This window comes from Staurois parvus, unplaced genomic scaffold (assembly GCF_062004578.1).
Source record: "Staurois parvus isolate SC_StPar_1 unplaced genomic scaffold, SC_StPar_1.0 ptg000261l, whole genome shotgun sequence".
Lineage (NCBI taxonomy): Eukaryota > Metazoa > Chordata > Amphibia > Anura > Ranidae > Staurois > Staurois parvus.
The window spans coordinates 5,514,689-5,529,249 of record NW_028318057.1 but is presented as its reverse complement, the minus strand read 5'-3'; the positions used below and the strand labels follow the sequence as shown (position 1 = coordinate 5,529,249).

Genomic DNA, 14,561 nt, shown 5'->3' with positions numbered 1-14,561 from the left:
ATTAATGTGACTATTTAATACGGATAATAAACGTTCTAATATGCTGCGTGAGCCTGCGTACATTGGACACGTGTCTGTGATTAGTGAGCAGGGTGGAGGCAACTAATGAGTGGCTATAAAGGGAGCCCCCTGCTGGAGAGGCTCATAAGCAGCCTATCAGAAAGGGGGAAGACTGAGCGCGCTCATTGGGTAGGGCGGCCTCCTGCGGGTATAGGGCTCACATAGCGGCTGTGTTGTGTCTAGAGGCAATGGCTACAGCGAGCGGCAGAGGAGCGACTCATAGAGCCCCGTGCAGGTAAGTACACACTGGGTTTCTTATGAAGGGTCTCTGCTGAAAACTGTGTCCACGGCTTCCTGACCTGAAACCACACACGGGCACGAAGTGACCACCGCTTGTAGGATGCGGGGGGGGCTGATCAATCGGGAGCGAGTTCAGCTCACATGAGAATCCAATGGTTCCCTGTAGGGGGAGCTGTGCAAATATCCTGGATCGGGAATGGGGCTGTCTCCTTTTCATGGAGGATGATCAGGGAAGGAGGGTGTGTTTGCTTTATTAAAATCTGGGCTGCCAGGTGATCCTTCTAATGAGAACTGCAGATAAGTGCTGACAGTTTGCACTGCCCTTTGTAAAATAAAGGGAGACTGTACTACTCCATACCATTAGGATGAGATTACAAGGGCCCTGCTTGTGGAAGCTTACAATCTAATATACCGATTCAAAATGAAATGCTTATTTGTCAAATAATCCATACACCTCCCCCTACCTAATGGCCAGGCAATGCTTGTCTAACCCTATGTTGTGTGGGGTGTTTTTTTTTTTTTTTTTTTTTCTTACTGTTTCTGTCCTTTAACAATCTTTTATGAGCTCCAAACCTCATTTTCCCTCTGAATTTCCATTTGTCTGGATAGGGCAGTGAACATTCTTAGTACTCATGTGCAGTGCTCCAAGAACACTACACATGCCATAGTTCACGGTTACTAGTCTATAAACATAGCCACCTTGCAGTTAAAAAAAAAAACTTTGGAGGAGGCTGAGGGCAATAGAACTTTTTTTGAGTATCTATTCCTGCTTGAAGATTGATTTGTGAGATATCATTTTTTTTTTTTTGGTGGGGGGGGGGGTGTGTGTCTGTTAATAACCATGCCTATGTTCTAAAAAGGAATAAATTAAACAATACAGAATAAGCACCAGTTTGCGCTGCTGCTAGATGAACTGTCAGGTCTAAAAGACTTCAAAATTACTTTTTCTAATCAAATAGCTTTTCACAAACTTTTTTTTTTTTTTTAACCCACTACAACTCAGGAAAAACGAGGTTGGTCACCTATTTAGAAAATTACCTTCCTGCATCTTTTGAGCTCCTCTTGCACTTTAGCACTTTGTTTTATTTATTTCAGGTACTTTTCTAGTGCCATCAATTTGCACAGCGATGTATATTACATTCACATCTGTACCTAACCCTCAAGGGGTGTCAATCTAAGGTCCCTCACTAACATTCATACATGCACATACTAGGGCCAATTTAGACTGGATCAAATTAATTTACCAGCCTGTCCTTGAAGTGTGGGAGGAAACTGCTGTACCCGAAGGAAACAGAAGAACATGCAAATTCCAGGCAGGTGGTGCCATGGATAGTATTTGAACCAACAGCCCTAGTACTGCACCGCCCTTTCTATTTGGCCTGTTAGAATCTAAATCTCTAGGGACTAGCACTTGAAGCAGAAGTACCTTTTTAATATCACACTGCGGATATCTGGTACTATGAGGCTTTTTTTTGTTCACTGGACCATCACATATTGAGCAGTGTGTGGGGTGTTGTGTGTACGGGTCCCTTCCCATCCAAGGGGAATTCCATACAAAATGTCAGCTTCTGGGTAAAACTACTTTGGTACAAAAAAATTTAGATGTTCTCTTTATGAGAGAGCACTTTAAACTCTTTTTTTTTTTTTTTTTTTTTTTTTTTTTTTTTTTTTTTGTGAGGCTTTTTAGTCTGACTACTTTTGCTCACTCCACAGAGCATTCCTCCGGGGTGTCTGTCGTTGGGGCACAAACTGCCATTTCTCCCATGAAAGGAAGCCTGCTCCACTCTGCCGACATTTTCAGAATGGGTTCTGTAGCTATGGTGACAAATGCAGGTAAAGTGATATTTAAAGCTACTTTGAAGGATTGGTATATGTGGGCTTCTGTTCACCCTTTCTATTCGATGGGATAGCAAAATCTTTTTATTGTAGGTGAGGAAGTTAATTTTGTGTCATAAGCTCCTGTGAAGCCCAGATTTGCCCATCTATACAAGCCTCAAGGCGGTGGCCATGTACAGGAGGTGCGTTCCACCCCCCCCGTAACATTTTATATTGTCTGATTTTATTTTGTGTGAATCAAACCTTTTTTCCATAAAATTGTTCCGATATTGTAAACCGGTTGTACTTGGGCTATATATTCTACATTGACACTTAAGCATTCAGTGGGTACTTCACAGTAGACCATAAACTCTCAAACACAATTGTGTTGGATGGCTTTATGGCTTTCATCTGCTATGCCTTCTCTAGTCATTTCATCCCTTGGCATCTAACTGTATACATAGTTATTAAAGCCAGGAATGTATTTGCTACAGCATAACCAAGGCTTTAATGGAAAGCACTAGTCCTTCTACTACAGTAGTACTGCCTTGTGACTCTGGAGAAAGATGTCCAAAATTAAGGTATACATTTTCTGCTGTAGTTCTAGGAAGATGTTTCTTTGTTCATTTTAAATGTAGTAAGTGTGGTAACTTGGGATTTGATTGTAAGGGCTCATGTACACAGGGTGTTTTTGATAAACTCTTCTGACTGCTAGAAAACGTAGGTTAAAAATGTCAGTTTAGCCGCATTTATGCATGGTGGTTTTTAAAGAGAACCTCAGGATACCCTCCCCAATGGCCAGAATGCACATTAAAATAGTACATTCACTAAAAAAGGCTACTAAAATATCGCATGAGCTATTTTATCAAATATGAGTTTTTTTGGTAGTGAAAACCATGCAGTAATGTTTCAGCTGTCAGCGGGATTCCCCACTGAACAGCTGAATGTAAGAATGGATTGCTGGCAATTAAAAAAAAAATAAAAGAAAAAAAAAATGGCATGGCCCTTTGGGTCTGGTATGGATTTTGAAGGGAAGCCGCACGCTGAAATTTAAAACAAAATGGTGTGGGGTTCTGCCCCCAAAATCCATACCAGACACTTATCCAAGCATGCAACCCCCCCAAAGCACCTTGTCCCCATGTTGATGGGGACAAGGGCCTCTTCCACACAACCCTGGGCTGTGGTTGTGGGGGTTTTAGCAAGGGGGCCCCCTTAAATATGTAAGGGGCGGGACCCTTGCGTATGTGACGTCAGTGACCAGCATGCCCTGGTTGATGTCAGTGGGCTCCACCCCTTACATATTTAAGAACTGTCAAACCAGCTTGGAGGTCAGCGTCGGGAGTGGAGCTTTTTTAATTTTTCTCCCCAAATATATAGTGGTACCATGTACCCCAATGCTCATTCATGTGGGGGGCACTGTATACTCAGATAAGGGTTGGGTGTGGATGGGAGGGGGACCCCGATGCTTTTTTTTTTTTTTTTTTTTTTTTAAATATTTAATTGCTGGTAATTCTTTTCCATTCTGTCAGTAGGTGTCCCACTGACAGCTGATACATGAATGCATACTTTTCACTACTAAAATACCGCATGACTTGATAAAATAACTCTTGCTGTATTTTAGTAGCCTTTTTTTAGTGGATTCAAATGGATTTTTTTTTTTTTTTTAAAGCCTACCACATACTTAGATGTGGTGAGATACCGCTTAGTGGATTGTGCCCTGGATATGGAGCAGTCAAAAAAAGCCTTAACGCAATTAACCATGTTTACAAGTGTTTCACATTTGAAAAGCTGGTAAAATCTACTCCTGAAAGCAATTTTGCTGTGGTCAAAAAAAAGACTAAACTCCATTGCCTGTAAATGACTGTGTACATGGACACATAGGAAAACATTAGGCAGAGTTCAGGAGCTGCTGAAAAAAAGCAGAAAAGCTCCTGAACGTCAGTTCATCAGCTGCAGTGTACCTGAGCCCTAAGTGCGCACTTCAAATGGGGAAAAAAAATTGAATACTTCACCTTCAAAGTCAGTAAAAGGGTTAATTCCACAAAAAGCACATCAGCAGACACTTCCTAAAGTGTATTTCTAGTTTTGTTCTTGGTTGTGGGGCATTTTTGAGGGGAAATGCAGTTCTTGTCAGGTTTTACTGCTGTCAAATGCTGTGTTGGAGAGACTTTCAATTAGGTCTGCTAAAAGTTGACCCCACTACAGGAAGTAAAAAATCGATCAAAACAGACCCAGTAAAAATGCGTTTTTGTTGAAGGTCAAGTCCAGGTTTTTGCATGTATGCTCTGAGTACAAACATAAAGGTGTTTTCCTACAATGGTTATGATTTCAAACATTCATAACTCTTTGAACAAAGACAATGGGTAGGGTAAAAAGGAATGGAGTTGTATGTACTATTGGCTATGAGGTTGTATGTTAATTTATGGTATTGCATTAAAGGATCAGTTCACCTTTTGGACAAAAATAATAAATGCTGTGGTTTTTTTCTTTTTTTTTTTTTTCTCTTTTTCCCGGCAGGTAAAAAAAATGTGCATTTATTATTTCTGTCCAAAGGAGCCTGTAAAAAATTATTGCTCTAGCTATCAGTAGATTGGTGATGCCATGCAGGTCTCCTGCAGATCTGTCAGAATATCTGCTTGTGGTAGCAGATATTCTAATAGGAAGCTTCAATGAACTACCACGGTGTGTTTGGGGGGGCGCACAAAGCGGGGGTTTTAACTCTTTTCTGCCCAGTATATTGTAATTGATGGCTGGGTGGGATCCCTATCTTCCTGCGAGGACATCGTCCTCCCAGGATGGCACCTCATTCGCATGCCCCATTGGCCTTGCTGTGGCGCGATCTGTCACCGGCTGTGTCTGTGCCATTGACTGATCACTACACTGGCCCATGGAGACATTGGGGTCTATTGGACCCCTAATGTCTCCATTAAGAGTACCTGTCACCTGACTGATCACAGCAGATCACATGACAGTTTTAAACAGTGAATGGCTTCCTTTCATGCCATTCATTGCTTACAACTGTGTTGTTATAACTACTGAAGGAATCCGTTTTCATTAAGTAAAAATGGTTGTTTATACCAGTAAAACTCACTGGTGTGTGCAATCCTAATGTGTGATTGAAAAAAGTGAATATTTTTTTTTTATGTTTTTTTTGTGGGGGAACCCCCCAAAAAAACCCTTAAAACACACCGCACCTGACTGTCTACTTTCCGTTAAGCGGTCATTTGGGTGGGTACTTGTAATGTCCTGGCATTTTTGGACCTCAAGGAATGAGATTAGCCATCAGGATTTATCAATTTTCAGATGTATACAATGGTTTGTGGACTCCATAGCTTTCCTACAGACTAAATGATAAATGCTGATTTGTGTTATTTTCAACAAAGTATAGCGGAATAACATTTTTGTAGAAATATATTTTTGCTAAATTTTTTATAACAAATGAAGAAATGCATGTTTCAATGCAAAGGATAAAACTTTGTGTTTAAATGACACTAGAAGAAATCTCTTTTGGGGAAAAAAAATTTCATATAGGTACAGTGTTGTGCAATTGTCATTCAAGTGCAACAGCACTGGAAGCTGAAAATTTGACCTGGGCAGAAAGGGGGTAAAAGTGCCTGGAATGAAGTTGGTTAAATGCACCAGACCACAACTGATCAGTGTGATGCGTTCCATAGGCGTACATGGTCACAGGTTTCTCTTCCACTTGCACTAAAACAAGCAGATCAGTGTGAAAGCAGCCTAACTGTCTTTTGGGCTGGCATGGGGAGGCATGAAAGCCTTGATAGTATTTATCATGTCTGGCACACATCTGGGGGAAAACTTTTTTATAGGGGTATGGGGGGTTTTCCCCTTCTGACAATGTTTTGCTGAGGTTGACTAAAACTTATTACATTTCTTGTCACTGCAGTTTCCAGCATGCCACAGCTCATCTGCCTCTAGATGCTTCTCACTACCGCTCTGGCCGCAGAGTTTCTGAGCCCTGCATTGTTCCACACATCGCTGAACCTTCTACAGGACGCAGGGGCTCTGAGCCATCTGTTTCTCCTCTGCACACACCTGGTTCAGAAAGCCAGACAAAAACTATGCAGTCACCGGTAGAAAACTGGGCTCTTGCTGCCGAATTTATACCTCGGAATGCAGGTAACAAAATGGTGTTTGTGTGTCCTTGTGCGGCCCCCACCCCCCCTACTCGGGGACACAATCTGGCTGGAGGATGGTTTCAGATGCACCCTTTCCTGGCCAGTACAATGGAGGGGACACTTCTAACAGTTGGGTGTGATTTTTTTTTTTTTTTTTTTTTTTTTTTTTTTTTTGTGTTTTCCCCAGTTCAGTCATGTTTTTTTTTCAAAGAAAAAAAATGGATGAGTTTATGGAAATTTTTTTTTTTTGTGCATTTTACATCCGTTCCTTTTTGTTTGCGGAAGAAAAATAGGGTTTTCTTCTGTTGAAAAAAGGATGTTAATGGATGTGAAAAGGTTCATCCGTTTACATCCGCAAGTCCATAGAAATACATGGGGGTCCAGTTTTCATCCATAAACGGGCAAATGAAAAACTGACATGGGGAATGCCCGTATGAAAGGACCCTAAGGCTTAGTTCACACTAGCTTTGAAAGCAGGCATTTGAGGGGCATTTTAATGCTCCTCAATCACCTATGGAAATGATACTATACGCAGCACACAGTGCTGTTCACATTGGTAAAACATGAAGCGTTAGCATCACGTTGCTTCAAAATTGAAGCCTCCTGTCGAGTCAGGAGTTGAAGCCTTTCAAGTGTAGGGTGACGCTCCTCAAACGCCTGGCAGGCATTTGCAGGGCGTTAATACAATTAGAGTGTATTATAGGTGTTTTGTAGTGTGGTTTTAACACTTATAAAATGCCTCAAAACTGTGCATAGGGCGTTTGGGGAGCGTTTAAAGCTTGTAGAATGCCCATACTAAAGCTCATTAACACCTGTCTAGCACTTTAGGTGGTTTTTTTTTTTTTTTTTTAATGGCTTAACTGAACACACTGGAGTTAGAAGCTAATTTGTTATACTATGCACAGCTGTAACAGATTCTGTGTGCACCAGTTTTAGTACATAATCCCCATGGTGTTCTGTGTAATGTAGGCCATACATGGGTTGAGTCAAATTCCGAACAATTTTTTTTCCAAAAAGCGAAAACGCCGTTTGCTCGTTAATCCAATGGTGCCATCAATTATTTCGAAAATCGGCCAACCAAGTCATAAAGTTCACCCCATATAACAGGTGAAACTTCTGTTCCTTCCAAGTCACGGCTCATGCGCATATTCTTTTTGGAAAAAATGATCATACAATTTGAACATCATTGAGTCGAAAATCCGCCGTTTTTCACGTCCAACATGCCCGATCACTGAGAAGGGGAGGAACCACGAAAATCAGACAGTGCCATTGACCCACTAACAGAGTGAAAATCGGCTGATTATTCTTGGGTCTGATTTTCGGATGAAAAATTGGTTGAATTTCGACCCGTGTATGGCTGGCATAAGGTGGTTTCTAGAGCCTGTTCTGGTAACATGAGCTGAGCGTATTCCAGAGCCAGTGGCATTGCTTCAGTGCTTGCCCTATTTCTGACACTTGGAGTAGGCTGAGCATCAGGAGCTACCGCATTGGTTCAGATTGCGGTGCAACTTTAAAATTGGCGTTTTCAAACCTTTTTACTGGTTGGGATCATATTTAAAATGGTTCTAAAGCTTTAAGGTTTTTTGTTATTTATTTATTTTTTTTTACCTCTAATGTGTTTTGTGCATTAATGTGAAAAACCTGTATCCAGGATTCAGCCCTCCACACCCTTTATTTTCCTGTGCCCAATCCTTTTTTTTTTTTTTTTTTTTTTTTTGTTTACAAACGGTTTTATTGTTCAAGAGTAGACTTTAAAACAGTACAGTTACAAGTAATGCGTACATTAGTAACAAGGCACATTTGAAGAGTACATATATGTAAAAAAGATGAATAGGGAGGAAAAGAGAAGATTTTCAAGTAAACAATAAAGTGGGTCGAAAGATACATCTGTCAATAGCATATGCCAAATAACCTACAAACGGGATGTTTTTTAGGTATGTAATGTCTATGAACCTTCCATAATTCCCATTTTTTTTTAATCAAACAAGTACATCTTGTCCAGCAAAGTATAATGAATACGCTCCATAAGCATCACAGCGTCAACTCTATGTAAAACAGAGGTCAAGGGTACCGTGGTGGATTTCCAATGTAGGGCAATAGCCCATAAAATGGCAATACAAATGGTATGTATCAATCTCATGACAGCATCAGTGGCCCCTGGGATAAGAGCTCCCAATAAACAGGACTGTATAGTCAGACGTACCGGGGCGCCCACCAAGGAAGCAGCTACTTCGATATCCTACGCCAAACCAAGGATATATTTGGGCAAGCCTAAAACATGTGAACTAATGTACCTGTAAGGCCACAGCCCCGGAAACATAAAGGACGTTTGTGGGTACAATACATGTAGCCTCCTAGATTGTAAGCTCGAAAGCAGGGCCCTCTAACCCCTCGTGTAGTGTATTGTTACTGTCTTGTCTCATGTTATGTCCCCATTGCTACTGTACAGCGCTGAGCATACCCTTTGGCGCTATATAAATACTGTATAATAGTCTTGATGGGGTATAATACCATCTGGTTAATACCTTGAGGGCAGTCTCACGGACAGAAAGGGATCTCGAACTCTTACATATGTTATCCACCATAGAATCCCATTCCTCATGCGTGAAAATGATACCACTATCCTCCTCCCACCTTTGTCTATATAAAGGGGGTGTGGGAGAGAAGCTGATCAAAAATTGATGATACAGATCTGAGATAAGACCCCTAGGAGAGTCATGGCTAATACGTTCAAAAAATGAGATCGGAGAGGAGGGTAGGAGGCCAAAATGTGACTGAAAAAAATGCCTAATTTGTCTAACGGTGGTAATCGTGAAGCGGAACCTCAAAAAGTACTCGCAGCATATCAAAAGTAATATAAGATCCTCCCCTTTGAAAATCAGATAATCTAATAAGAGATCTATCATAACACCAAAAAAACATTTGAGGGGACGAAAATGCCGTAATAAAATTTGGATCACCAAAAAAAGAAACACCCGGAGGAACTGAAGAGACCAGATTTAAGTGTGTATTTGGACCAAAGTGTCAATGAATGGGTAACTATAGAATTGTGAAAAGTGAACGATCGAGGGGGAATTTTGGATCACAAAATACCCGGTAAATAAAATGGGCGTATAGACTGAGATTCAACTCTAATCCATAGGATCTGAGAATTTACAGTAGCCCATTGTGATAATTGTGCAAAAGGGGCTGAGAGGTAATATAGCCAAAAATTGGGAAGACCTAGACCTCCCATCCGTTGTGAGCTGTACAGAACAGATGAGGTAAAGCATGGACATTTATTACACCAGATAAAATTAATAACCCGCTGAAAGTGATCCAGAAATGTTTTCGAAACTGGGACTGGAAGTGCTCTAAATAAAGTAGTTTGGGCAAAATATTCATCTTGACCGCCGTGACTCTACCCAGAAAGGAAATGGGGTAACCATGCCAAATCTTCAATAGAGTAGAAAGGCGAGACACACATGGTGGGTAATTAGCAGCAAATGTATCTGGGAGTGAGATTGATACCCAACTAGGAAATCCGATCCGTGGCCCAACAAAATGGAAGAGCTATGGAGAGATGCACTTATTGAATCAGGAATATTAACAGGCATAATCACCGATTTGGTAAAATTAACAGTAAGACCTGACACTTTAGCAAAGTCATTCAATACTGTGCATAAATTAGGCAATGAAGTTAACGGGTTAGTGAGGAAAAGCATTACATCAGCATACATGCATATTTTGAAATGTGAGACTAATAATGGGTAACCAGAGATATGAGTGTGATCTGATTGCAATTGCCAAGGGTTCCAACACCAGCGCAAACAATAGGGGTGCGAGAGGACAACCTTGACAGGTACCTATACCCAATGTAAAAAAGTCAGTTACAGCCGGGAAGCCTTATTCTTGTTTTCGGTGAGTCATATAGGGCGTGTATACCAGACAAAAACTCATCATTGAAGCCCATTCTCTGCAGCAATGTAAACAAGGCCAAAGAACACTATCAAAGGCCTTATTAATGTCCAGACTTGGCAACAAAACCTCTTTAGAATGCAAATTGGCATCTTGAATAACGTTTAAAGTGAGGCGAATATTATCAGTGATTAATCTGTCCGGGATAAAACCTGATTGGTCTGGAGAGACCAAAGAGGAGATGACAGGGGCCAATGCGGCTGAATATTTTCAGATCGTTATTCATTACTGAAATTGGCCTATAGTTTTGTGGTAAATGGTGGTCTCTGTGGTTTGGGCAGTAAAGACATATTAACCAGCAGCATCTCCTCAGGAAACTTACCTCCCTGCAAAACATCATAAAGTTATGGGATAGGGAGCCAATGTAGAAGCAAAGTGCTTATAATAATGAGCAGTACATCCATCAGGACCCGGTGCAGTGGAGCTTTTGCGCATGTTAATCGCACAGGTTATTTCCTCTAAAGTACAAGGGACATTAAGAGAGGCTAATTGAGAAAGCGAGAGAGCAGGGAGGGGTATAGAATCCAGCCACGAGTTGGGTGGTGGAACAGATTTCGACCGTGGAGAAGATAATAGATTGGAATAAAAATTTTCAAAAATACCCATAACTTCTTGAGGAAGAGACGATACAGCGCCAGAGTTAGTGCGTAACTTATAGATATGTGGGGGGCGCAAAGAGTGATTCAACTTCCTTGCAAACATAGTGGATGCTGAGTTGCTGTGTAATAAAAACAAGGCCTTCGACCAGCGAAGAGCTTTTTCGGTCTTTTGAGAAAGTAGAGTATTCAATTCTAAATGCTTTTGAGATAATAGCTGTTTATTGAGGAGAGATGGGTTCCCAATGTGACTTCTGTGATGTGCTTCTAATTCTCGGGTAAGTTGTAGAATTTGCTGCCATCGCTTTCTATTTCTGGAAGAAGCCATGGAGAGAAGGCGGCCGCGTAGGACCACCTTATGTGCTACCCAAAGTGTGGCTGGAGATGTATCAGGAGTAGAATTAGATTGAAAATATTCTTGAATAGAAGTAACCACCTCTTGGCGAGAGTTAATATCAGTGAGCATAGTCATTAAGTCTCCAAGAGGTGCCAACCCTATAAACGTGATGGATAAGACTATTCTATTGTGATCCGACCAGGGACTCAAGTGAATGCAAGCTTGCCTAGAATTGGCTAGTAAAATGGGGGTACAGTAGATATAATCTAATCTAGCATAAGAGTCGTGTGGGTGAGAATAGAATGAATAATCCCTAGCTCCCACATTATGTGCCCTCCAGGCGTCCACCAACTGGAGGGCATCCAGTTTTTTAGTAAGGGATTTTGGGAAAGCTTGGGAAGATTGCGAGGGGGAGCTACAGTCCAAAAGCGAGTTTGCTACCAGGTTAAAATCACCACCCACCAATAGATGGGGGGGGGGGGGGGGATAAAAACCTATCCAGAACATTAAAAAATTGAGGAAAAAAAGAGAAGCTTGTGCCGAATTAGGTGCATATATATTAGCGATCGTAAGTTCATGATCCGAAGGGGTGCCTTTAAGAATAATAAACCTACTGTCCGGATCACGGTATACATGTTGAACCTCAAAAGGGAATAAATTATGCAAAAAATGGGTACACCTCTGCTTTTAGAGGAATGTCAAGTGTAATAGCCCTGCCTATAGGATTTATGAAAATATGTCGGGTGTTTTGCGGCTTCAAAGTGGGTCTCCTGTAGTAAAATAATTTTAGCCCCTAATCGCTTGTATTGAAAGGCTGTTTTGCGCTTATTTGGTGAATTGAAACCCTGGACATTATGCGAAATACATTGAATAACCATGGCAAACGGAAATAATACCTATCAGCATAAAAGTACATATTGACAGGACATCTGAGAACTATTTGGTTAGACTTTAGAATCTGCAGATCCATAACAAACAGAACAATAATCTGTAGTGACAATTGAAGGAGCATCCAGACCCCACCGTGCGCGCCAGGACATCCACAAATCATCACAAAACAAATATCTACTAAAGCTTTGTAAAGAAAGCAATAGAGGTAAAGCTTTAAGAGCTTCTACAATTAAAAGGTTAACTAGAATCCTGTGCCCAATCTTGACCCGGCACTGTGCATAAGGGATGCCAGTTCTCTGTTCGCTTCATCCTCAGAGCATGGTGGTTAAGAGCAGAGCCCTTCTGTTTGTGTTGATGGCCACAGGCAGCAGGGTTCAGTAGTGGGCCCACAGGCTGCAGGGTTCAGTAGTGGGCTCACCAGAGTATCCCCTTTAGCTTTTTTGCAGGGGAGGAGACAGGAGTGCCAGGAGAGTTGCCTAAGAGAGAATTGGGGCTGCCCTGTGCAAAACCATTGCACAGAGCAGGTATGTGCAACACAAAAAAGGTAAAGGTTTAAAATTTTGCTGAAAGGCCTTAACTGAAACTGAAATTTGTTGCCTTAGCAATACACAGTTGTACCGTATCTGGTTTTAGACATGGGGGACAGACCCCTAGCTTGCTTTTAATGACTCAAAGTGGTGCTTGCAGTGTGTCCATGTGGATGCTTGGAGTCATGTTGCCCTCTGCTGTAAGAGTCTGTACCAGGGGTCTCCAAACTATGGCCCTCCAGGTGTTGAACTGCAAGTCCCGTGAGGCCTTGCAAGACTGACAGGCAAGGATCAGAGGCATGATGGGACTTGTAGTACTTCAACAGCTGGAGGGCCATAGTTTCAAGATCCCTGGTCTATACCATATTCTCAATCCAAATCTGTTGGTTGTGGTGGCTTCTCTGTTCTTTCACAAGGGTTATTACTACAGTTGGATGTGACTTTATTGCCAAAATTGCCCTGTAATTTGTCTCTGAACGCAGAGGCCACAAACACTCTGCACCTTTCTGCAGATTCTGTATTTAATCTACCTGCAATCACTTAAGTCCTTACTGTATGAGCTCACCTTCACCTGAGGATTTGCAGTCTTTGCCATTACCCTTTTAAATTGAAAGGGCCTGTTTTAAAGTATTTTCCACTTTGCGTTTACTGACTGGAGGATCATACTTTTGCTTCTATTAGTGCTGCCTTTTTTTTTTTTTTTTTTTTTTTTTTTTTTTTTTTCTTTTTCTCTTGCTTAGTTTGCTCTTTACCTTTTTGTCCTAGCTGTGCCTTTCCTTTAGCCAAACTCTGGTTGACTGGTCTAAGGTAATTTTTAAATGAATTTTGGTTACTACGTTGCCTGATCCATTGACAATAGAATGTTAGAGCAGATGGCAGTAGCTTTAAGCTACAGTAGTGATGGGCTGCTGGAGTTTTCCCATCACATCTCCTGTGAGGTATGCTTTTTGACTCTAAGTGTTTGAAAGCAGAATACATGTCTAAGTGCTTGCACCGCATAGCCTTCAGCAGACCTACGACTCTTCAGATCTTCTCTTCTGCAGTTATCAAGGATGCTGCTAATGGCAACAGTACCCATCTCCTCAGCCAAAAGTCCTGGGAAGGTGATCCCTCACTGGAGGTTACCAAGTCAGGGTTTCTCTCCCCCCCCCTCCTGCACCCACAATGTCCATACCCAAGCTTGGTTCCATCCCACCTTCAAGATCTGCAATATAAGTTCAGCAAACCCTCACAGACCTTACTATGCATGGTGTGCCCCTGCATTCTAGAGTTGGACTGTCGGCCTTTGTGGACACTTGGATAGCTTTTATCTCAGATGCTTGGGTATGGGAGCTGGTTTCCAGGAGCAACAAGATAGTGTTTTGGTCACCGACCCCTTAGATTGTCAGATTTCCAGGTAGCTATCTCATGTTGCTGGATCTCTAGGTAGCAGTCTTGAATCTTAGAACAAGGTATCACTGCCCCAGTTCTTGTAGCAGAACAGTTTCATGGGGTTTACTCCAGTTCTGTTTCCAAACCCAAAAGGGCATCCATCCTATCTTGGATCTCAAAGCAGTGAATGTCTTCATTTTGAGCTCCTATATCATGTCATCCACTAGGTATTGTATTGCCACCCTTTGCCAGGGAGACCTCCTGGCTTCTGTAGATAGAAAAGATGTGTAACTACATGTCTACAGTACCAGTGCTTTCTCTGCTAAACTCCGTGTTCCCTGCACTCTGCTCTTGACTCTAAAACTGTTTTCTGCTGGGGTTCTTGGGCCCACTCCCTGTTAAAACAGCTAGTGGAGGTTTACTCAGTGTAGCTTTGACTGTCCACCTATTACAGCATTTTGGATGAATCCTGAGCATTCAAATTGTCACTGAAACAGACTTCTTGCTTGGGATTATCTGGGTCTGGCTTGGGCGCAAGTGTGAGGGGGTGTTTTTTCTTTATATTGTAAAAGAGGAACAATTCCCCGGTTTTCTGTCTCTACAGTATTAGGACTACCTAGCTGAAGGG

At 41.7% G+C, this 14,561-nt stretch overlaps 1 protein-coding gene across 1 annotated transcript in view; it reads left to right on the top strand.

Annotated features, from left to right (window-relative positions):
• Positions 1-248: 248 nt before the first annotated feature.
• LOC149459439 (putative E3 ubiquitin-protein ligase makorin-1) overlaps positions 249-14,561 on the top strand; it is a 34,073-nt gene continuing 19,760 nt past the window's right edge. Inside the window, exons 1-3 of the mRNA XM_089681114.1 lie at positions 249-295; positions 2,014-2,133; positions 6,023-6,255. Coding sequence (XP_089537240.1) covers positions 249-295; positions 2,014-2,133; positions 6,023-6,255 — 400 coding nt within the window. The remainder of the gene's footprint in view (positions 296-2,013; positions 2,134-6,022; positions 6,256-14,561) is intronic.